The following is a 24,231-nucleotide window of genomic DNA, read 5'->3' as shown; positions in this document are numbered from 1 at the left end:
ATACGAGATCTCTGCAAAGAGAGATTCTTGCCAAGTGGGACAATAATCCACAGTCTCTAGACACTGATCCCGTTGAGCTGGGGGAACGAGAGGGTCCCTGATCTGGTGGCTTCGCTCTCCCCGGCGCTTCGACAGGGCAAATCCTTCCTTCCCCTGTACTGGACGGTGGTCACCATGGATGCCAGCCTGTCAAGGTGGGGAGGCGTTCTCGGCAAGGATTGTGCTCAGGGGGTCTGGACTCCTGAAAAGTCCAGACTACTGATCAATATACTGGAACTTCGGGCGATCACACTTTATCTGGCTCATTGGACAAATTGCTTTCAGGGGTGTCTGGTTAGGATTCAATCGGACAATGCCACTGCCGTGGCTTATGTCAATCATCAAGGGGGCACAAGAAATGTCCTGGCGGCTCGGGAAGTAGCCGGCATTCTAAGATGGGCAGAACGCTTTGTTTCAGCCCTCTCTGCTGTGCATATTCCAGGGGTGGAAAATTGGCAGGCGGATTACCTCAGTCGACAGGCGTTTGGACCAGGGAGAATGGTCACTTCATCCGGAGGTGTTTCATCAGCTGTGTCTCCAGTGGGGAACTCCAGAGGTGGACCCGTTGGCCTCTCATCTCAACAGGAAGTTACAGAGATTTGTGGCACGGTCTCGGGATCCTCTGGCCGACGCTACAGACGCACTGGTGGCTCCTTGGAGCCAGTATCGTCTGATATACGCCTTTCCCCCTCTGAAACTTCTGTTGAGACTCGTGCGAAGGATCAAGACAGAAGGGATTCAGATTATCCTAGTTGCTCCAGACTGGCCTAGCTGGTCTTGGTACCCAGACCTGATAGGGTTGGTCGCCGATGCCCCTTGGAGACTTCCTCTCAGCGAAGATCTATTGGCCCAGTGGCCAATCTTTCAACCTTCTTTACAGTTGCTGGCTTTAACAACTTGGCTGTTGAAAGCCAGGTGCAGAAGGATAGAGTGTTGTCTAAAATGGTGATTCCCACGCTGTTGAAAGCTAGAATATCTACCTCTAGGAAAATATTTACCATAGCGTTTGGAAGACGTACATTGCGTGGTGTGAGTCGCTTGGGGTTCACAACACCCCCCCCCCGCCCCTTTTTGATGGCTCGGATTTTGACATTCCTCCAACGAGGTGTTGAGCAGTGTTTGGCCTTGGGTACCATCAAGGGCCAGATTTCGGCCTTGGCGGTTTTCTTTCAACGTCCTTTGGCTATACATTCTTTGGTTCGCACCGTTATTCAGGGAGTTCCCCATTTGGCTCCCCCAGTGCGGTCTCCGTTGCCTCTGTGGGACCTCAATTTGGTGCGGTCAGTTCTCCAGAAACCGCCTTTCCTCTGCTTACATTGTCCCAGAAGGTGGCCTTCTTGGTGGCTATTACTTCTTCACGCAGGTTTTCAGAGCTGGTGGCGTTGTCTTGTCATTCACCTTATCTGGGGGTTCACAGGGGTAAAGTGGCTCTTCGCCCTTGTCAGTTGTTCCTTCCTAAGGTTGTTTCTGGTTTCCATCTGAGTGAAGATGTTGTGTTACCTTGCCTGTGTCCTAAGCCTAAGCTCCCGCAACTGTGTCTCAGCCAATCAGGAGGCAGAGACCTGGGACAGCAGCTGCTCTCATGCACATCGCTGGATCACAACTGGGCTTGGTAAGTATTAAAGGGAGCAGCATACTGAAGGTTTTTTACCTTCATGCAAAGAATGCATGATGGTAAAAAACCTTCAGCCTTTAGAACCACTTTAAAGGAAGGAACACATTTGTTTTTGCTCTGTTATATTTTTAATGACATGTGGATACCTTTTAAGAAGGCAGAAACCTTTTCTTTTTTTGTTCTTTGGGGGGGGGGGTTTGTTTTTGTTTTTTTTTTTTTTTTTGTTTTTGTCCCTTCATTCGGTATTCTGTTTCTTCTCAAAATGCAATTGCTTTGAAATGAAATGAATCAAAAATCTTCAAGTGTCTTGTGTTTTGTGTATTATTGGGGGAAGCACACTCTTTTGCACAATTTCTAATGCCGCAACTTTCATAAATATCTCTTAAGTTGTAGATGTAACTATTTAACAACAATTAGTTTGTCATTGAGAGCTCTGCTTAAAGATCTGAAGAATAACTTTCCATCTTTTTAGGTGCTGAAGAGAAGATCCTTGGAGAGTTCAGGGAAACACACAATTATATGGCTCCAGATTTCTACCTCCAGGCCATGATCCAGTCTGCTGGGAAGCTGGTCCTTATTGATAAACTGCTGCCCAAAATGAAAGCAGGAGGCCACAAGGTGCTCATCTTCTCCCAGATGGTGCGTTGTCTTGACATTCTAGAGGATTATCTCATGCACAAAAGGTAGGAACATGCACGTTCCTTAAAGCATAACTGAATTCAAGAACAAAAATGTAACTGATTTACAGCTTACCAGTATTTAGATTTGGTGGCTATATTCATTTTTATTTTTCAGACCAAGAACATTTTCAGCAAATACAGAAATTCTCATTGATCTTGCTAGAAATGTAGTGTCGTCGTTGCTTCATGTGAGCTGGCTTGAGAACAAAATATTACCTTTCCTATGTAAACTACTATTCCCATTAGCCACCATGTACTAGAGATTAGTGAAGAGGCAAACTGCCCTGGATTCAGTTCCTGCAGGTTTTGGCAAACTTCAAGGAGGTTTGCATGCTGAACCCTGTTGAAATCAATTGGAGCTAAATCTGTCAAAATAAAAATGCCTGTTTTCCTGGATTAATAAGCAAGGGGGTGTCAGAGAATAGCATGGTGGGTGGGCACTTCTCTAGTGAACATTTACCAATGGGAAAAACATCTTTTAAAAAAAATCTGTCGGCCAGGAGCAGTGATTTTTATTTTTTTGTCCCTATAAATACCATGCCTATGGGGATTCCCTAATCCTGTCTGTGAAAGGGTTCATCTCTGTGATGAGAAGAAAGTGCTGCAGCAGCAGCACAGACATTTGTAAAACAATGAATGAATGTCATTTGTCGGCAGTGAAAACGTATTTATTTATTTTTTATGTTATTTTTGCTGTAGCACATCCTGCAGCAAGAATAAAAAAACGAGTCTGGTGTGTTTTTAAGGGGGTACTTAATGCAAAAAAGAAAAAAAAAAAAAGCACGACGCCCTCCAGAAAATCCATGCCAGTGGTTGTGGGAGTCTAAGAGCAGGTGGCTTACTAACAAAGTTACACTGTCAATTTTTTTTTTTTTTTTTTAAATCTGAATATACCCATCTCGGCATAGCCAGGTCACAGACACTATGGCTGTATGCTTTTCAGGATGCACATTATAAAATTATAAAAAAAATTACCAGTTGCTGAGAGATTTTATAATGGAGCAATACGAAGTACTTCCAGTGCCCAGAAGTGCCTGGTATTTCTCCAGATTCAAGCCTAAATGGCCCAATTATTGCAAGTGATGCTTAAAAATGCAACATTGCTTGTAAATAACAGGCTACGAATGATGAGCTTAAGCTAAAGAATGTAACTTGGGGAAACAAAAATTATGTTTGCTTGGTCAGCTCTCTTGTCTGGCCGGATGTGTTTGTTACAATGCTAGGACACTGGTGATCCTCCTATTTTATAGAAGACATAGTATGGATGAAGGCCCAGAACCTGTAGATTAGGATCTGCTGGAAGTTTTATTTTGCATTTTTTAACTCTGATGGTTTAGAGGCTTTTCAAAGAATATGTCACTGGTTTCTGATCATACCACTACATAATTAATGACTTCTATGTAAAGATCCAAGGTTTTAACCACTTTCTTGAGGAGTATTTTATGCTTCTGTGATTTTGTGTTTAAGCAAATGTGAAGCTATAAGTCCATTTTATATGTATCTAAACTCAAAAGCAAAAAATATTATATACACCAATCAGCCATACTGTTAAAGGATAAAAATAAATAACTTTTTGCAGGTAAAAAAAAATTGCATTTATTTTTTTTTCTACAGAGCCTGCAGAGCATTGCAATGTTCAGCTCCTGCAGACTCTCAGGATAGCTGTCTTCTCATACCAAATATGGGCAGGCAGTTACCTGAGAGCAGGAAGATCAATCTACTAAGAGAACGCTCACTAGAGCCCTCATGGCTCAATGAAAACTACAAGCCATCAGCCGCAATGACTGGCGGTACCTGTAGGCATTTATTCACAGGAAACTGTCAATGAATGAATGACGCAGCCGTGTGGGCGGAGCCATGCATAGCCATGCTGTTTTCAAAAAGTACCAACGAGTGTGGGGAGAAGATATAACCTATTCCAAAAGTAAATTTATGCTTTAAGATCACAGACAGGTAAATACAGTATGTAGCTATGTAACCTCAACCCGATATAAGGCTTTGGGGTGAATTAGAGCCGAGACTGTGAGCCAGTCCTTCTTGTCCACATCAGTGTCTGACTCAACAAATGCACTTCTGGTCAATCATTCCCATAGACACACTCCTAAATCTTGTGGACAGCCTTCCCAGAAGAGGCTGGGTTTATACTAGCTGCAGCCACGGCTCGCAGTAGGGGGTCCAGTGCGTCCCTCTTCTTTGTTTCAGGTGCGAATCAGGTCCAAATTTGTGCCTGAATTCAGACCTGAAACTGAGCCGAAGACGCACAGGACCCTTCTCCAGTGCAGACCGCGGCCGTCCAGGAGCTGTGTGCACCATATCTATTGAGAGCTGGTCACACTCTCCTGTCATTCAAATTGAATGTGGTGAAACCCGCATCCAATTCGCATAAGTGTGAACCCAGCCTTAAAGCTGTTATAGCTGCAAAGGGTGGGCTAACTCAATATTGAACCCTACAGACTAAGACTGGGATGCTAGCATGTTCATGTGCGTGTAAAGGCAGGTGTCCCAATACTTTTGGTAATATAGTGTATGTTGCACACCCTGGATTATTGTCTTAGTCAGTTGGCTCTGTATATCTATTCTATCTGTTAAAACCTTTCTAAAAGAAAAATTGAGGGAGCTAGGCAGAAATGTGCCAGTCGTACTATGCTTGCACCCATAGGTGTGCGCAGCCTGTTGCATTAGGGTGTGCACCCTAAGCCAAAGCTTAAACACACATGCGTGTGTATGCTGCTACACAAACTGTTTGCGCTATATAAATTCTGTAGAATAATATATATATATATATTATTTATTTTTTTCCACTTTCACATGCCGCAGATGTAATTACACCCCCTGTTGCTTTTAGCAGGTGTAGCACCCTCTGACAGTGTCTAATTCAAGTGAATGGCAGCGCTCTGCAAGCTCCCCGAAACTGTGTGGAGTTCAAGGGGTTAAAGCACACAGCGTGGAGGCAATACAACGCCTTCTCGCCACCTCTCAAATGTACATGTGAATGAGCCCCTACATAGTCCTGCATGTCATTAGTGAAGGGCAGCTCAGACAAAATGTCATTCCTTTTGCTGGACCACAAAAAAACATCAGATGCACATCACTGATCACAAAGTCGTCTCACAAAAATTGATATATATATTTTTTTTACATTACATCTCAGCATGTGAAGGTCCACTTTTTGAAAGCCACACAGAACAGGCTTGCTATATGTTCACCTTGCACTGTCCTGTGTAAAAAAAAAAAAAATGTTTGGGTGCCAGAAGGATCAGCAAGGGGATCTCTGTCCCACTGTGAAGTGACTCAGTGTGCTGGTTACTTGAAACTGCAGTATGAGCTGAACACACAGCTTACACCAAGGATGGGCACAGGAGCTGGGGTGATGACACAGATGGCACCTTGGCATTGTAATTGGAGAGGGGGACCTAGAATTGTGATAGTAGGCAGGCATTGTGACAGGAGGGGGGAGGGGGTACATGGGCATTGTGACAGGAGAGGGATACCTGAACAGTGTGACAGGAGAGGGATACCTGAACAGTGTGACAGGAGGGGGGTACCTGGGCAGTGGGACAGGAGGGGATATATGAGCACTGTGACAGGAGGGGGGTACATGGGCACTGTGGCAGGACGGGGCATAAGGAGGACAGACAGTGTGACAGAAGGACACGTAGAGTGGACACACTTTTCTCTCTCATGCAGGGCACTGGGTCTTATGCTGGCGCCGGCACTTACTCTCGATCTTCATACGCAGTGATAAATAATGCTCAGAATTTCACCCCCCCCCCCCCCTCCTGCTCCTCAGGTCGGTGTTTCTCTTACTGTGGCTGACTAAAATACAATAGCCACAGTAGGAGGTTTGTGTATCTGCTCTGTGTAGGGTGGATTGAGAAATCTGTTAGACTTTATCTGTTTAGCACAGGCTTAACTGAAAAAATCTTTATACTATATCTATGGCTAGCTTTACAAAGAATGAAAGCTCAAAAAGGCATATGTTACCTGACCTGCTTGTGTTTTCCTCTGAAATTGACTAACAAGTAGTTTGATAAAGTCCGTCTCTTGTGCTGATAGCAATCTGTAGTCATTACAGGTGCTTTTTTATACTTCCATACTTACTTATCTACTATCAACAGTTAATCATTCTGCTCCTTATCTCCCATTCCCCTGCAGATATCTGTACGAACGCATAGATGGGCGAGTTCGAGGAAACCTCCGGCAAGCTGCTATTGATCGCTTCAGTAAGCCAGATTCAGATCGCTTTGTGTTCTTGCTTTGCACCAGGGCAGGTGGTCTGGGAATTAACTTGACTGCTGCTGACACCTGTATCATATTCGACTCTGACTGGAACCCACAGAATGACCTCCAGGTCAGTAAAAATGATGACATCAGTGATTTTCTCAAAACCGCAGACTCTATGTAGCTAGGAAACCTTGTCTCTTTATTGTTCTTGCTAAATACAATATGACCAGAATATAATGAGAAAATTGTTTGAGCAATGGACATCAGGAGCTTAAAACTGAACTCTAGACAGAGAAAAAAATGCAGTTTTGTATTCATTCCTAAATCATTCAATGTGTGCTTACGTTGAACTACTTGGACCCGTACTGAAATCGGCCTCCTGTAATTCCATGCACAAGGGTACATAGATTAAAGGGGTTGTAAAGTCAGAAGGATTTTTATCCTTATGCAATATATGCATGAAGATAAAAAGCCTTCTGTGTGCAGCCGCCCCCTAATACTTACCTGAGCCCCATCCCGATTCAGCGATGTCAACGAGTTAATCAGTCATCCAGGACTCTCTCTCCTGATTAAATGAGACACAGCAGCAGTGCCATTGGCTCCTACTGCTGTCACTCAAACTCAGCCAATCAGGAAATAGAGGGGGTGGGGCCAAATGATAGCTCCATATCTGAATGGATACACGGAGCTGCAGCTTAGCTCAGGTGCCCCCATAGCAAGCTGTTTGCTGTGGGGGCACTCAACAGGAGGGAGGGGCCTGGAGCTCCAGACAGGGACCCAAGAAGAGGAGGATTAAGGCTGCCCTGTGCAAAACCACTGCACAGAGGAGGTAAGTAACATGTTTGGCATTTTAAAAGGAAAAAAAAAAAAGAGACTTTACAATCACTTCAAGGGTTAACTCTGATCCAACTATTTTTCACACTGCTGTTCTTCTAAAAGTTTAAATTTTAATACGGGGGGGGGGCATAGAGGTGTGACCTCCTACATGTTTTGTTACTCTTTTGGCATGCTTTCAAAATTTGTGGTTTGTACTGGACCAGGCTGTGTTGTACAATTGTAGTATAGTCTGCAGGGAGGTCCAGCATCTGATTGTTCTGTGTGCCAAGGTGTCTGGATCAGAAGAATGGCAGAATGGCTGAACAGAATGTCAAATCCTTTAGCAGGTTGAGCAATTGGCATAAATACACTGCTCAAAAAATTAAAGGAACTCATTTTAATCAGAGTACAGCATCAAATCAATTAGACTACTGAGATATTGTTCTGGTCAGTTAAGTAGCAGAGGGGGTTGTTAATCAGTTTCACCTGCTTTGGTGTTACGTAAATTAACAGCTGCACTAGATGGGCAACAATGAGACAACCTCCAAAACAGGAACGGTTTTACAGGTGGAGGCCACTGACATTTTTTTTCCCTTGCTCATCTTTTCTGTTTTTCGCGACTTTTAAATTTGGCTAGGATCAGTGTTACTACTTGTAGCTTGAGGTGATTCCTGGACCCTATAGAGGTTGCACAGGCAGTTCAACTCCTCCAGGATGGCACATGAATATGTGCCATTGCCAGAAGTTTTGCTGTGTCTCTCAGAACAGTCTCAAGAGCATGTAGGAGATTCCAGGAGACAGGTAGTTATTCTAGGAGAGCTGGACAGGGCCATAGAAGGTCCTTAACCCATCATTAGGACCGGTATCTGCTCCTTTGTGCAAGGAGGAACAGAATGAGCACTGCCAGAGCCCTACAAAATGACCTCCAGCAGACCACTGGTGTGAATGTATCTGACCAAACATTCAGAAACCGACCAAAACGGCCAACAATGAGATGACCGCCAAAACAGGAATGGTTTTACAGGTGGAGGCACGGACATTTTTGTTCCCTACTCCTCTTTTCTGACGGTTTTCCACTAGTTTTGCATTTGGCTAGTGGCAGTGTCACTACTGGTAGCATGAGGCGATACCTGGACCTTATAGAGGTTACACAGGCAGTCCAACTCCTCCAGGATGGCACATCAATATGCGCCCCTGCAGAAAGGTTGTCTATGTCTCCCAGCACGGTCTCAAGAGCATGGAGGAGATTCTAGGAGACAGGCAGTTACTCTAGGAGAGCTGGACAGGGCTGTAGAAGGTCCTTTACCCGTCAGCAGGGCCAGTATCTGCTCCTTTGTGCAATGAGGAACAGGATGAGCACTGCCAGAGCCCTACAAAATGACCTCCAGCAGGCCACTGGTGTGAATGTCTCTGACCAAACAATCAGAAACCGACTTCATGAGGGTGGCCTGATGGCCCAACATCCTCTAGAGGGCCCTGTGCTTACTGCCTAGCATCGTGGAGCTCGATTGGCATTTATCATTGCACACCAGAATTGTCAGGTCCGTCACTGGTGCACTGTGCTTTTCACAGATGAGAGCAGGTTCACCCTGAGCATATGTGACAGACGTGAAAGGGTCTGGAGAAGCCGTGGAAACATTATGCTGCCTGTAATATTGTTCAGCATGACCTGTTTAGGTGATTTGGTCAGTGATGGTCTGGGGAGGCATATCCATAGAGGGACACACAGCCCTCTACAGGCTAGACCAGTGTTTCTCAACTCCGGTCCTCAGGGCACACTAACAGGCCAGGTTTGCAAGAAAACTCACAGGTGATCACATTTGCTGCTCAGTGATTGCAGAATTCTAGTCTGCATCTCCCCTGGGTAATACTTAAAATCTGGCCTGTTAGTGTGCCCTGAGGACCGGAGTTGAGAAACACTGGGCTAGACAATGGCACCCTTACTGCCATTGAGTTTTAGAATGAAATCTTTGGACCTATTGTCAGACACTACGCTGGTGTAGTGGGTCCTGGGTTCCTCCTGGTGCACGACAATGCCCGGCCTCTTGAGTTTGCAGCCAGTTCCTGGAGAATGAAAGAATTGATACCATTGAATTGCCCCCATGCTTGCCTGACCTAAATCCAATAGAACACCTCTGGGACATTATGTTTCAGTCAATCCGTTGCCGCCAGGTTGCAACTCAGTCTGTTCAGGAGCTCAGTGATGCCCTGGTCCAGATCTGGGAGGAAAAATCTCCAGGACACCATCTGTTGTCTCATTAGGAGCATACCCCGACATTGTCAGGCATTTATACAAGCACGTGGGGACCATACAAACTACTGAGTACCATTTTGAGTTGCTGCAATGAAATTTCAGCAAAATGAACTAGTCTGCTGCATAATTTTTTCACTTTGATTTTCAGGGTATCTTTGAATTCAACCCTCTGTAGGCTGATCATTTTTATTTACATTAACCACTTCCCGCCCACCCTATAGTGGGCGGGAAGTGGTTACTATCATAACCAATAGTAAATAGGAAGTGCCGTTGATCAGCTTTCCTCAGTTCGCGCCTGACAGGCACGAGTAGAGGAGAGACGATCTGCAGCTCTCCTGACGGGGGGGGGTCTGCACTGGTAATCAGAGCATTGATTACCAGTGCAGACCCTTGGGGGGGGGGATGCCACTAGAACCACCAGGGATGCCCACCATGGCCACCAGAGATGGCAATCAGGGCTCGGGGAGTCCGCCAGTGCCCTCCCCATCAGTGCTGCCCGCCAGTGCCCTCCCCATCAGTGCTGCCTGCCAGTGCCCATCATTACCATCTATCAGTGCACATTATTGCCCATCAGTGCCGCCTATCAGTGCCCACCAATGCTGCATATCAGTGCTACCCATCAGTGCCACATATCAGTGCTGTATAGCAGTGCCGCATATTAGTGCTTCCTCATCAGTGCCTGTCAGTGCGGCCTCATCAGTGCAGGAAAAAACTTATCTATTTGCAAAATTTTATAACATAAACAAAACTTTTTTTTTTCAAACTTTTCTGTCTTTTTTTATTTGTTTAGCAAAAAATAAAAAAACCTTGCGGTGATCAAATACCACCAAAAGAAAGCTCTATTTGTGGAGAAAAAATAACATAAATTTGGTTTAGGTACAGTGTTGCATGACCACGCAATTGTCATTCAAAATGTAACAGAGCTAAAAGCTATAAATTGGCCTGGGCAGGAAGGGGGAAAACTGCCTGGTATTGAAGTGGTTAAACAATGTGGCATTCTTTCATTCCGAACACATTACCCAGTCCATATCCGCATAGATATCCAGCATGATATTTTTCCCCATTGAGATCTGAAGTGTTCCTTTAATTTTTTTTTTTTTTGAGCAGTATTATTACTCCTGTGTGTTGAGTTGTGTGCCTAGAGTTAAGCTTTAGGCTAAAGCTGGGTACACTCTGAAAATTGCCTGGTCCAGCAGGAACTGGCTGACTTTCGTTCAATGTGTACAGCAGTCTGTCTGACAGAAGCTCATCTAATGACCAGCTTTTGTTGAGGGGCATGCTGGAAAACCAGCATCAATCAGCGCTCACAGCCAATGACTGCAAGTGCTAAACAGTGTATCCTTGCTGGGGGCAGAGGGTAATCCCCCTGTCAGAATACCAAAGCACTGGGGGGATCGCCACACCAACGTTGCTCGTGTTGGTATGGCGACCAGTCATTTTTTTTACATTCAACTAGCTGGTTGAAGAAAAAAAAAAACTTGCCGTGTGTACTGGGCTTTAGATTTTGTTTTTTTTACTACTTGTATAAAGAAAGTTATTGAGTGACAAGTGATGTTTTCCCACTCTATGATAAATAGAGATAAATCATGTGTTTTTTCACAGGCACAAGCCAGATGTCATAGGATTGGTCAGAACAAGGCCGTGAAGGTTTACAGACTAATAACAAGAAATTCTTATGAACGGGAGATGTTTGACCGAGCCAGCCTTAAGTTGGGTTTAGACAAAGCTGTGTTGCAGAGCATGAGTGGAAGGGAAAACAGTGTTGGTGGAGTAAGTTATTTTCATTTAAGTCCTGCTTGTTCCCTAAAAACAAATTGCATTCCTGTTTCCATGTCCCTTAGTAGAGCACTGGGCACAGGACACATTAGACTTCTAGGGTATATTACCTGCGTAATAGAGGTTGGACAAGCTGTCCCAAGTCTGAATGTGTAGATTAAGGTGTGTCTTCATTTTAGTTTAGTTAATATCTAGATATTATATTTTAGAGTCCCACTCTGGGATTGTGTTTTTTGTCTGAGATGCATTAAGAGATTATAGTGACAGTGTGCAATCCATTATTAACGCTCTATATTAGGCAATACCAGACATACTTATTATTAAAAGCACTACATTCCTGCAGCCAAAGCTTGGTGTGTTGAATGACCAATGAAAGTTCACACTCATGACTTCCTCAGTTGATAGCCTGGAAGCCAAGGTATTTATTATGGGGTTTAAATGCTTCACCATTTTTCTGAATACCCTGAAACAAATAACTTACTCCTGTGGTTAATCCTCTAAATTTTCAACATCGTATGGCAACTATTATCCAAAACCCAATGTGTAAACATTTAGGAGATCCATTAGATGAGGGTTCGGAAAGTTTTGCAGAAGGAACTCTTTTTAAGTATGTTGTCTTTCTTGCTGGCCAGGTTGGTGGTTTGCATATGGGTGAAAACCAATGCTGTCTGAGCTAGGCAGTTCAGACAGTTCACGTCTGTGCAATGCATTTTAGGTGTCTTTTACATGCACTTTTAGTCACAATAACATTCTATTCATTGTAAAATATCTCTAAGTTCCTCCAGCTGACAGAAGTGCTTATTACCTCCTGGTAGATCAGAAAAAGCAATATTATGCAAGGAATGCAGAACAGAACTTTGTAATATCAGGAGGTTTATGGCTCCCTTAAAGTAGGCCTGATATAGCGTAAAATGTTTCTAAGGTAGCAGCAGTCCCATGTTGATCTCTAATCAATGGTTTAAACTAGGGATTGACCGATTATTGGCAAAGCCGATATATTGAGGGCCGATATGCACTTTTCCCGATATATTGGAATTGGCCCCGGAGGTTACCGATATTGCCGATGTTTCGGGAAAGTGCATGTACCAGAGTGATGCCTGCAGCTAGAGGCATCACCCCCGGTACCGGCGTCCATAGCCGATGATCGGCTGTCATTACAAGAAGCGGGAGGGGATGTTCCCCTCCAGCCGCCTTCCTCAGCTCACCCGGGTCTCCCATCCCACCGGGAGACCCGGGCAACCAGCCTGCACGGCTGCCAAAGACCCGATCAAAGCCGCATTTGGCTCTGATAGGGTCTCCATGCAAAAACCCAGAAGTGATGTCATGAGTGAGTGACATCACTTCCGGGGTACTGTCTGGTGCCAGATTTAAAAAAAATGACAGCATTAAAAACAGCCAAACCTGACGTTTTGAATACTTTTAAGTGCAGAGGAGGGGTTTGGGGTCTTTTAGACCCCCAGATCCCTCCACAAAAGTACCTGCCAAAAAGAAAAAAAAAACATTTTTTTTTAAATGTACAAAAATATCAGCCCATATCGGCCGATATCGATATGCATTGGCCAAAATATCGGTATCGGCAACGAAAAACCGATATTGGTCGATCACTAGTTTAAACACATTGACTCTCCGTTCCAAGACCTTATATGGAAGAGGAAAAGGCATGTATCAGTATATCTTCTGTAGTATAGTAAGGATAAGGGGGGATTGGCAGTCCCGCAACCAGAATGTATTTCCTGGTTTCTCAATTGCAACAGCTTGGGGATAGGTTGGGGACATTGTAGTCATACAGATCCTATAGCTCATTCTCTTCATGGAAACAGAGAAGTGTTTGGTTTTTCCCCAAGTATTTACTGGCACCACTCTTAAGGCATATGATCAGTTATTCACTGAATTCATCTCCTAAGCAATTTTACCAATACTTCCAGCTCAGGTATGCGTTGCAGGCCCAAAAACAAACATTTTTAACCATAGCTAGCTCTTCATTATTGACTGAGGTTCTTCAAGCCAGTGTCTGCAAAGGGCTGATATCTCGTATATGCAGTAGTGCAGGAAATGCCTCAGTCGCCTAGTAAATGTCCCTAGATGTCTATTATATTGCCCCAGTGAATGGTTAGATTTTGATTCTTTTGAAACGTTTTTTTTTTTTTTTTTTTTTTTCCTTACGTTTTTTATTGAAAGACACAATTTCTGCCCCTTTTTTGGAGTCGCCTCTCTATTATTTTCCATTTTATTCCCTCCTTCCCACTTCAGTTTTTCACTTTCTATATCATGAACTGAATGGGATGAACTGCTTATTTGGTATTTAAGCTTCTGTAGGCCAAGAATGTATTCCAAATGTCTAAATCTAAACTAAGGGTGAAAATAATTTCTGTGAGTAGAGTACAGAAAGGTCTGTATTTTTTTCTGGCTAGATTCAGCAGCTCTCAAAGAAAGAGATTGAAGACCTTCTTAGGCGTGGAGCATATGGAGCCATCATGGATGAGGAAGATGAAGGGTCAAAGTTTTGTGAAGAAGATATTGACCAGATTCTTCAGAGGAGGACAAAGACAATCACCATAGAATCTGAAGGCAGGGGTTCAACATTTGCTAAGGTATGGTTAAAACTTGGCGCATATATAAAAAATTATAGCATCTGTTATTTTTTAATATTGTCTTGAGGTGAAACTTTGCAAAAATTAAACCAGTATTTTTTTTTTTTTTTTTTTAACCGATTCGATATGTTTTTTTTGTTATCCTTGATAAAAATCACAGTCCTTCATAAAAAATATTTCTTTATCATACATCATGGGACACAGAGCAGCCATAATAATTACTATCTGGGTTATACACCACCTATAGGTGAATGGACACTGGCAACTAAAAGACAGGAAGTCCCCCTCTATAAAACCGCTCCCATACAGGAAGTACCTCAGGTTTTTCGCCAGTGTCTTAGAGGAGATGGTCATGGTTGGAGCCGCGCTCTATATTTTAAATTTATGCTATAGTCCCGGATAAAGATCCTGCAGGATCAAAGGGGCTTGGCAATCTCATCCATCCGAAAGTGGAAGACTAAAATGGATGGTACTTGAGCCTCGGTAGATGGAAAACTGCGAGGTGTTGCCTGTAATGCGACCCCTTTCAGCGCTGGACCCTGGGATCCGGGCCCTTGGTAAAGACTGACCCCAAAGGCAATCCAGCAGGGCGCCCTACATGTCCAAAGGAGTGGCCCCAAGATTAAAGGAGGACCCGATCCTTGAAGGCTCACAAGTGACAGAACCCGCCGTGATGGGTGAAGGTTGGATTCTAGCTATAAGCAGGGTCCTGTAGCAGGATTATTAAGTAAGTTTACCCTAAATGAGATGCATTGTTATGTATATGATATTTTACAGATACCGGGTGCCATGATTTATGTCTCCACTAGAGCGCAGAGATGTTTATTCAGTTGTGGTATGCATACCTGTATTCCTTACATTGTTTGCACAGCCAACCCTCCTGAAGCTTGTCGGGCAGCAGGATTAATATTCCCTGCTGCACATCTGCTTTCACCTGGCGCCTTCGGTGGCCGTTCCCTGCTGTGGTATATGGCTGCAGGGGTGCGCTCAGGTACGGCCCTATTTACGATAATGCACGTGGAGACGGGGGCATGTCCTTGAGGCATCCAGCCGGACAGGCGCAGTAAGGGGCGGAGACGTGTGCCTCTGTCAGGATAAGAAGATCCTAGCCGAGCATCCTCTGTGTTAACCTCCCCTGAGAGGCCAGAGGCAACTGGCCAATCTGATCCATTACGGTTGTCAGGCATAGTAGCTACATCTAGTGCTTTTGTCTCAGCCCAAGTCACTAAGGACGATTTGCGTCAGCTTTAGCTGGCCTTGAGGAAAAGATTGTTAGCATAATTGCTTCAGTATCACAAGGAGGGAGGAAACGTGATAGATCCCCCTCACCTGAGCCCCCCCCCCCCTGTTTTAGTACAGGATTCGGCAGAGGATGTGGAAGAAGTAGCTGTAAATGACCTAAAAGAAGGTCAAGCTGAGGATTTCACTTCCAGGGAGTCAGGGTCTGAGGAGCCTTTTTCGGCCTCTTAACTTCAGAGATTGTTAATTCAGTCTTTTACTGAAATGGTCCGGTCTGGATTTAAATTATCTCCTTAGAGATTTCTGAAGTCTTTTTCTTCATTAGGCTCTCCGCAGAACTCTCAGGCTTTTCCCTTACATCTGCTTTTTTGAGTGGATAGTGTATGCTGATTGGGATCGCCCTGACAGGGTTTTTGTTCCTCACAGGTTTTCTCTGTTGTATCCAATGGAGGAAAAATTCACAAAGAAGTGGAGTTTGCCTACGGTTGATGCTGCTATTTCTGCTGTAAATAGAAATGTAACCTGTCCTGTAGACCAGTGTTTCTCGACTCCGGTCCTCAGGGCACGCTAACAGGCCAGGTTTGCAAGAAAACTGAAATACATCACAGGCAATATCATTTGTGTGATTGCAGTATTCTATTCTGCATCTCCCCAAGGTAATACTTAAAATCTGGCCTGTTAGTGTGCCCTGAGGACCGAAGTTGAGAAACACTGCTGTAGACAATGCCCAGGTTTTTAAACATCCAGCGGATAAGAAATTGGAATCTTTACTAAAAGCTTCCTTTTGCTATTGCTGGGTCTGCGGTACAACCGTCAGTGGCAGCTATAGGAGTTTGTCAGTCTTTAAGTGGGTAGCTAAATGGTTTCTGAAGATTTAGCAGACTTGCCTTGGGCTTTTTGTTTTGCAGTAGATGCTCTTACGGACTCCATACAGCAGGTGTCACAGTTTGCTCTTCTGTCAGTACATATGCGCAGAATTCTGTGGTTAAAGAATTGGTCTGCGTAATTACTAGCTGGTTTTCCCTGTCATGGGGAATGCCTATTAGGTGACGATCTGGATAAATATATCCAAAAGATTTCAGGGGGGAAGAGTGCACTTCTACCAGTTAAGAGGAGGAGTAAACGTCCTTCTTTTAAGGTGTCTAATGCTCAAGTACCCAATACTTCTAATCCTAGGCAGTTTTGACGGCCTCAAGCTTTCTGGATCTAGTGCAAAAATTCCAGTGCAAGGGCAGAAGAAACCCTGGGTCCAGAGGCCCACCAAGCCTAGCTCTAAATCTACCTTGTGAAGGGGCCCCCCCACTCAGTCAGCTACTACAATTCTTGGATGCCTGGGTAGAAGTGATTCAGGACAGCTGGGTTGTTTCCACATTCTCACAGGGGTACAAACTAGAATTCCGGGTGTTTCCTCATCCACGGTTTTTAAGGTCCAACATACCCACAGATCCATTAAAGAGAAAATATTTTTTTTAGGCTCTAGACCATCTGAAATCGCAAGCAGTGATTACAGAGGTTCCGGAACAATGAGAAATTCAGGGGCTTCCACTCAAATCTTTTCGTAGTCCCCAAACCAAACGGAGATGTGAGACCTATTCTGGATCTCAAAGCCCTGAACCAGTTTCTAATCATTTGCGCGTTTCGAATAGTCAATTCTCTCAGTCTTTGCTTCTCTGCAAGGAGCAGAATGTTTGGCATCCATAGACATCAAAGATGCATACCTACACGTGCCAATTTTACAGGCCCATCAAAGGTTTCTGCAGTTTGCGTTGGAAGACCGCCATTTTCAGTTTGTGGTTTTGCCCTTCAGGTTAGCCACGGCTCCATGAGTGTTCACAAAAACCCTAGCTCCAGGATTTGCAATTCTAAGCTCTGAGGATAACAGTTGTATGATCCCTTGACGATCTATTGCTCATAGTTCAGTTGGCTTCTGCTCAAAGCCAAGATGTGTTCCGGGCAGTTCAGTTCTTAGAACGTCTGGGTTTGATTCTGAATTTGGCAAAGTCAGCGTTGCACCCGGTTCAGAGTCTAGAATATCTGGGTCTCCTTGTGGACACAGTACAGGCAAAAGTGTTTTTGCTGCTAAGAAAGGTCAAAGCTGTAAAGGATCTTGTCCGGATCGTAAGAGGGAAAAAGTATACTTCCGTGCGTCTTTGCATGAATTTGCTAGGGATGATGGTGTTTTTCAACATTCTGTCAGCCTAGAGCAAAAAGATCCAGGCTCTAGATTGTCGTATGTCTCTGTCACCAAGGGTGCGTCAGAGTCTCGGTTGGTGGTTGGTAACCAGGAATTTGGAGATGTAGAGGTCCTTTCTACCAGTGGTCTGGAAGGTGGTGACCACAGATGCCAGTCTCACCGGCTGGGGGGCACTTCTGGAGGAAGTCACTGTCCAATGGAAATGGTACTGGTTAGAAAGGAGCTTGCCTATAAATATCCTGGAAATTCAAGCAGTTTGACTCCAAGGTTCTGGACTACCAGACTACCTGGTTGCCCCGTCAGGATTCAATATGACAATGCCACAGCTGTGGCCTACATCAACCATCAGGGGACACCAAGAGTCAGTCAGCCCAGAAGCAGGTGGGTCACATCCTTTCCTGGGCAGAGAAATTTGTACCATGCCTGTCTGCAGTATTTATTCTGGGAATCGAGAACTGGCAGGTGGACTTTCCGAGTGGCCAGCAGATGTTTCCAGGGGAATGGTCTCTACATCCCAAGATCTTTGCATTGATTTGTCAACGTTGGGGAGGGGGGGGGGGGGTTCCGGACATAGATCTGTTGGCATCCAGGTTTAACAACAAGTTGGATAGATTTGAGTCCAGGACCAGGGATCCGCTCGCAGTCGGAGTGAATGCCTTGGTGACTCCCTGGGATCAGTTCTTCCTGATCTATGCTTTTCCCCCAGTCCAGCTTTTGCCACGACTTCTGCGCAGGATTCAGGAAGAAGGAAAGCCAGTAATCCTGGTGGCTCAGGAGGACTTGGTATGTGCAAATTGTAAGGTTATCGGCGGTAAGGCCATGGGTCCTCCCGCTACGTCCTGACCTGCTTTCTCAGGGTCCGATATTCCACCCCGCTTTACAGTCTCTAAATTTGACTGTGGCTAATGAAGCCAAGATTTTGAGGGAGCGGGGTATATCTGGTCCTGAAGTTTCTACCATGCTAAACGCTAGAAAACTAGTCTCCAGGAACATTTATTACAGAGTCTGGAAGTTTTACATTTCCTGGTGTAAGGCCAGGAAGTGGCATCCCCGTAAATATATCATTTGAAGAATTCTAGCTTTTTTTCAAGTAGAGGTAGAAATTAAGCTGCCCTTAGGCACAATTAGTGGGCAAATTTCAGCCTTATTGGTCTTTTTTCAAAGACCGATTGCTTCGCATTCCTTGGTTCGATCCTTTATACAAGGGGTGCTTCGTATGCTTCTGCCAGTTAGGCCACCCTTGTGTTCTTGGGATTGAAATTTGATTCTGGCAGTCCTACAAAAACAACCCTTTGAGCCCATTCGGCATATTCCTCTGGTTCTGACAAGAAAGTTAGTCTTTTTGGTTTCAGTAACATCAGCTAGAAGGGTGTCAGAATTAGCGTCTCTTGTAAGGAGCCATTTTTGATCTTACACCAAGATAGGGTGATTCTGCATCCACACCCAGGATTTTTGCCCAAGGTGGTGTCCGGTTTTCATTTGAATCAAGAAGTTGTTACATTCTCTCGATGTAGTACGTGCATTGAGTCTTTTTGAAAATGTCAGCTCAGATTCGGAAGACCGATTCTTTGTTCGTGCTGCCAGAAGGGCCCAGAAAAGGGCAGACAGCATCTAGGTCAACGATCTCCCAATGGATTTGCCAGGTTATTATCCAGCGCTATGCTTTAAAGGGGAAGGCCCCACCCTTTTGGGTAAAGGCACACTCTACCAGAAGAGTATGTGCTTCATGGGCAGTTCACCATCATGCTTCTATGGCTCAGATTTGCAGGGCCGCTGCTTAGTCTTCAGTACATACATTCACTAGATTTTATCAGGTGGATGTTAGGACCCAAGGGGATTCTGCTTTTGGCCGCAGTGTGCTGCAGGCAGCTATGTAGATTCTTTTAGTCCAATGGCTGTTGTCATAATCAGTGTCCCCTCCCCTTAAGTGCATTGCTTTGGGACGTCCCAGATAGTAATTATTATGGCTGCTCTCTGTCCCATGATGTACAATAAAGAAAATTGGATTTTTCCCTACATCTTACCTGTAAAATCCATTTCTTAGAGTACATCATGGGACACAGAGGTCCCTACCCTCTCGTCTGGGAAGTTTATTGCTTGCTACAAAACTGAGGTGCTTCCTGTATGGGAGGAGTTGTATAGAGGGGGACTTCCTGTCTTTAGTTGCCAGTGTCCATTCACCTATAGGGGGCGTATAAACCAGATAGTAATTATTATGGCCTGTGATGTACTCCAAGAAATGGATTTTACAGGTAAGATGTAGGAAAAATTATTTAAACAAGGGTCCTGCAACAATCATAGTCATTCATCCATAACAGTTTTCCTTTTTTTTTTTTTTTTTCCGCTAGGCCAGCTTTGTGGCTTCTGGTAATAGAACTGACATCTCATTGGATGATCCAAATTTCTGGCAGAAGTGGGCAAAAAAGGCTGAAATTGACATTGACTCAGTTAGTGGACGAGTAAGTACATTCTGATAAGGGTTCATCACATACAAAGCTTTTTACGGTGTTATAGAATAATTTAAAGACTGCTAATGGAAAACCAGACTTAAGCAATTGGTTCTGTGTTCAACATATATTACATTTATTTGGCTGAGATTTTGATATGCTTATAAAAGGGTCATGTACTAAAATCATTACTAATCAACCTTGTAAATGATATTACAATACATTTTAACCTTGTTTTTACAGAACAGTTTGGTTATAGACACTCCCAGAATCCGCAAACAGACCCGGCCCTTTAGTGCCACAAAGGAAGAACTGGAAGAGCTGTCTGAAGCAGAAAGTGAAGGAGATGACAAACCCAAACTGCGAAGGCCATGTGATCGATCCAATGGCTATGGAAGGACAGAGTGCTTTCGTGTGGAAAAGAATCTTCTGGTATATGGGTAAGATTGTCGTCATGCAAACTCCAAAAGATTATGATGCAAACATTCTAAAAAGCCAGTAGACCGAGTACTCTTATTCAAGGAGGTAGAGAGAACAGGTCACTACACATAAGTGTATTAGATAGAACATAAAGATACAGGTATGAGAATGTAGATGAACCTGTCTTATCATCTTTGCAGGTGGGGAAGATGGAGAGACATTTTGTCTCATGGTCGTTTCAAGAGGCAGCTAAATGAGCAAGATGTTGAAATCATATGTCGAGCATTGCTGGCTTACTGTCTAGTGCACTACAGGGGAGATGAGAAAATCAAGAGCTTCATCTGGGACCTCATCACTCCAACAGAAGATGGGCAGACACGAGAGTTACAGAACCATCTTGGTATGTTTGTTTCTGGAATTTAAACTTTCCCTACATTTTTTCCAAAAAGTTTGCTTTTGTAAAGCAGGTCACTAAAGGCACCAAATTTTAAAATTGCATTGTAGACAGTGTTGTGCCTTTTTAATGTTTCTACAGAACGAAAAAGAACATTACATTTACTGCTATACCTTATAAACATTTGAAGACCATGTGCTGGTGCAAGTGCATAGCAAGGATACGAAATGCTAGTTACACACTTATTTTGGTGTCCTGCCCTAAAATATTCATTGCAAACCTCAAGATACAAGTCAACAGTTCATAAAGTCTTGAAGACAAGAAATAATTGGACAATAATCATTCTTGCATTAAGTCATAGGTGTACCATAGGAGTCTATAATGAACTGAAGAAACAATCATTCAAGTCGGGAAAATTTGCTCTAAATGGGTGTGCGGCAGTCAGTATGGAAATTCATAGGAGTTGGAGCATCGCATGTTTTTTAAGCGTTTGAAGAAAGCTTGCAAGCTAATATGTTATGCTTTGTGTTATTTGCCTGATATTTTGGAAGATCCTATTTAATATTTACTATAAACTTAATTTAAGTAATTTGGAAACCTGGCTGTTTATAGCTGCAATTTGTCCTCCAGGTAGGTGTTCAAAAGAATCATATTTTCTGTGTTTTGCAGTAGATATTTTTCTATCTTTATACATAAGTGTGTTGGTAGCTATAGTGCTCTATGCAAACTAAAATAAATGTGGTGTGACATAAATATATAACTTGTCAAGAGCTGCGAGAGATTCCCGCAGGTCTTTAGAGCACTGGGAACTGCTGAGATTATATCAAGCCTGCTAGTAGGGAGGTCCTAGGCTTTGTTCACATCTGTGCGTCGCATGTTAGGTGTGTTTTACATGTGTTTTAGGTGCGTTACCATTGAACTCTAATGTGCGTTTTGTTGAAAGTGAATGCATAAACCATCTTGAGAACATATAAAATTCACATAATATTACATAATCCAAAGGGCTGTTTCTTAAAAAGAAAGATCTGAAGAGTTAAAGGCCCAAATAAGGAAGCGCTCCTGTGTATAACAAGTAATGTAAACTGAATAGCCTCTCAGTAAGGGAGTATAAGAGGTTGACTAGACAACTTTTCTACGTAATAAAGGAGTTGGCTGGAAAGAATTACTGAAAGGCTCTCCAAAAAAAACAGTACCAGCAAAAGTCATGCTTACTGGACTGTCTGGAATGGGGGGGAAAAACAAAAAAGGAAGACGAAAGGTCCTGAATGGGAATACAAGGCCAGGAAAAAGACCAAAGGTTCTGAATGTGAATACAAGACCAGGAAAAAAAAGGGGGGTAGGGAGGGACAGAGGGATGTGCAGGGGGTGAAAAGGAAGAACGTAGGCAGCAGATGCTACATATAGATGGAAGGGTAAGAAGATTCCCTTCTTCAAGTGCATAACACACTATCACTCTGTAAAATGGGTTAAAAAATTCCAAGATGTAATGCTCTGTGATTGGGTTGAGAGTAATTTCTCCACGTGGTCCAGTTTCAGTAATAGATCATGTTTATCCTCCACAGTGGCTGTCAATTTTTTGTTGATCGTCAGACCATTTAGGCGAGTTTTAGCTCCTGGAAATTCAGCAAGGGGGACATCCACAAGTACAATAGTTTCTTTGGTGCCAATAAAAATTAGCTGTTTTTCAACGCATTGCCTGAATGGGCTTCTTCAATAAGGCTCCAACTGGGTCCTTCCCTAAATTGCAATGGAGGACCTTGTTTATTAAGTACTAAACTCCAATCTGTAACTTCTGTGCCTTAGGGATGTCCGCTATATCAGTGGTTCTCAACTCCGGTCCTCGGGACCCACCAACAGGTCAGGTTTGCAAGATAACTAAATTACATCACAGGTGATCTCATTTGCTGCTCAGTGATTGCAGTATTCTAGTCTGCATCCCCCAAGGTAATACTTAAAATCTGGCCTGTTAGTGGGTCCCGAGGACCGGAATTGAGAACCACTGCGCTATATGTGTACCATTGTTCCCTCCTGTCCACAGCTATAAAACGAAGAGGAGAGTACCTGGGAACATTTTTGAAAATTTAGGAGGGAGTCAGGTACCAACACCAAAACATTCCTACAGCTAGTAGCCCTGGAGGAACAAATCTCTTTCCATTCTTTCTCTGCGATAGTAATGGCCAACTCCTTCTCCCTGTGAAGCATATATTTCATTTTTTAAATGATTTTGGAAGAATATAGCGAGACCTAAAAAAAAATGAAATCAGGCCTGAGGAGTTAGGATTAGTGCAACATTTGCTTTTGAACCACGTGAGAATTGTTGGGGCTGTTTTATGCGATAAAAGTGCATTACTGTAATACTTTTTTTGTATATATCAAAATAGTTCTTATTTTTCTTTAAAATAATTAAGTTATTTAATACTATTGGAAATAAGGAGAGAATAGACCGAGAATAGAATGAGTCTACCATTGGAATTTATTGGAATTCCCAGAGGAAATAATGGGTGGATCTCAGATCTGTAAAAAAAAAAAAAAAAACTGTTATGAGAGAAACATGGAGGCTAAATTGTAAAGTTATGTAGGAGAAGCCAGGATTAAACCTTCACTAAAATACATGGCACCAACATCCCATTGTACTGGAAAGAAAAGAAAGCGAGATGTGGGTCTTTTATGGGCTCTTTCACACGGAGCGGACCGCATTGCTATCCGCTCCGGTGCTTTTTTTTTTTTTTTCACGGAGCGGATGACACTTGGGATTGATATTTATTAATCAAAACACAAATCTATAAAATCATTGGCACATCAAATTGTCACCATAGAAAGCTGAAGTATTTTGAAGTTGTTTAGATGTTTCCGCGCTTTTATTTCGACATGTTTCACCATACAAGCGTCTTCAGGACAATGCACGGTACATTTAAACTTCTGAACAGAAGAGAATATATACATAGGTATTAGCAAAATCCATAAACCAATACAAAGACCAAATTTATAAATGACAGTACAGTCAAAAATACAATATTACATCCCCCAACCTCAGCACGGGTTCCCCAAAATAGTAACCCTAATGAGCAGGTGGAGCCTTCTAGCAAGTGGAGGTGTGGAGAGTCTGTTCATGTGACTGACATGTTTGTCAGAACACTCCCATGTGCCGTGTCTCCCGCAGGGAAGGAGTATGAAAATCCAAACTCTGAATAGACAGATGGACAAGAGATTATAGTAAACCTTTAGAATGCTATTCCTGTAGTGAAGCTGATAGTTTCCTGATGTGATCCATACATACTTATATTGGAATAAAGATACTGTAACAATATATATAAAGATATATACATACTAGTATAATATTCCAAGATAATAGCAAAGTAAGTACACATAATATATTCCCCAAAAAAAAAATGATATATATATTTTTTTGGAGAGGTAATCACAACATCCAGTGTTGCATACTGTAAAGGCTAGGAGAGACTATACATTTCTATGTTTACCCCATGATAATTTGATTTCCACTGTACCTTTTAATAAGTTAGTACTGAGCTTAATCTGTCCAA

General features: G+C 43.3%; 1 protein-coding gene across 1 annotated transcript in view; it reads left to right on the top strand.

Moving 5' to 3' along the window:
* The window catches only part of CHD9 (chromodomain helicase DNA binding protein 9), a 388,013-nt gene that overhangs the window by 276,339 nt on the left and 87,443 nt on the right, over positions 1–24,231 (top strand). The window contains exons 16-22 of the mRNA XM_082270937.1: positions 2,127–2,337; positions 6,490–6,685; positions 11,231–11,398; positions 13,816–13,995; positions 19,777–19,887; positions 20,119–20,315; positions 20,496–20,695. Of these exons, the coding sequence (XP_082127063.1) occupies positions 2,127–2,337; positions 6,490–6,685; positions 11,231–11,398; positions 13,816–13,995; positions 19,777–19,887; positions 20,119–20,315; positions 20,496–20,695 (1,263 nt within the window). The remainder of the gene's footprint in view (positions 1–2,126; positions 2,338–6,489; positions 6,686–11,230; positions 11,399–13,815; positions 13,996–19,776; positions 19,888–20,118; positions 20,316–20,495; positions 20,696–24,231) is intronic.

Source organism: Pelophylax lessonae (assembly GCF_965119305.1).
Source record: "Pelophylax lessonae genome assembly, chromosome: 10".
NCBI lineage: Eukaryota > Metazoa > Chordata > Amphibia > Anura > Ranidae > Pelophylax > Pelophylax lessonae.
This window is presented reverse-complemented; position numbering and strand designations above follow the sequence as displayed.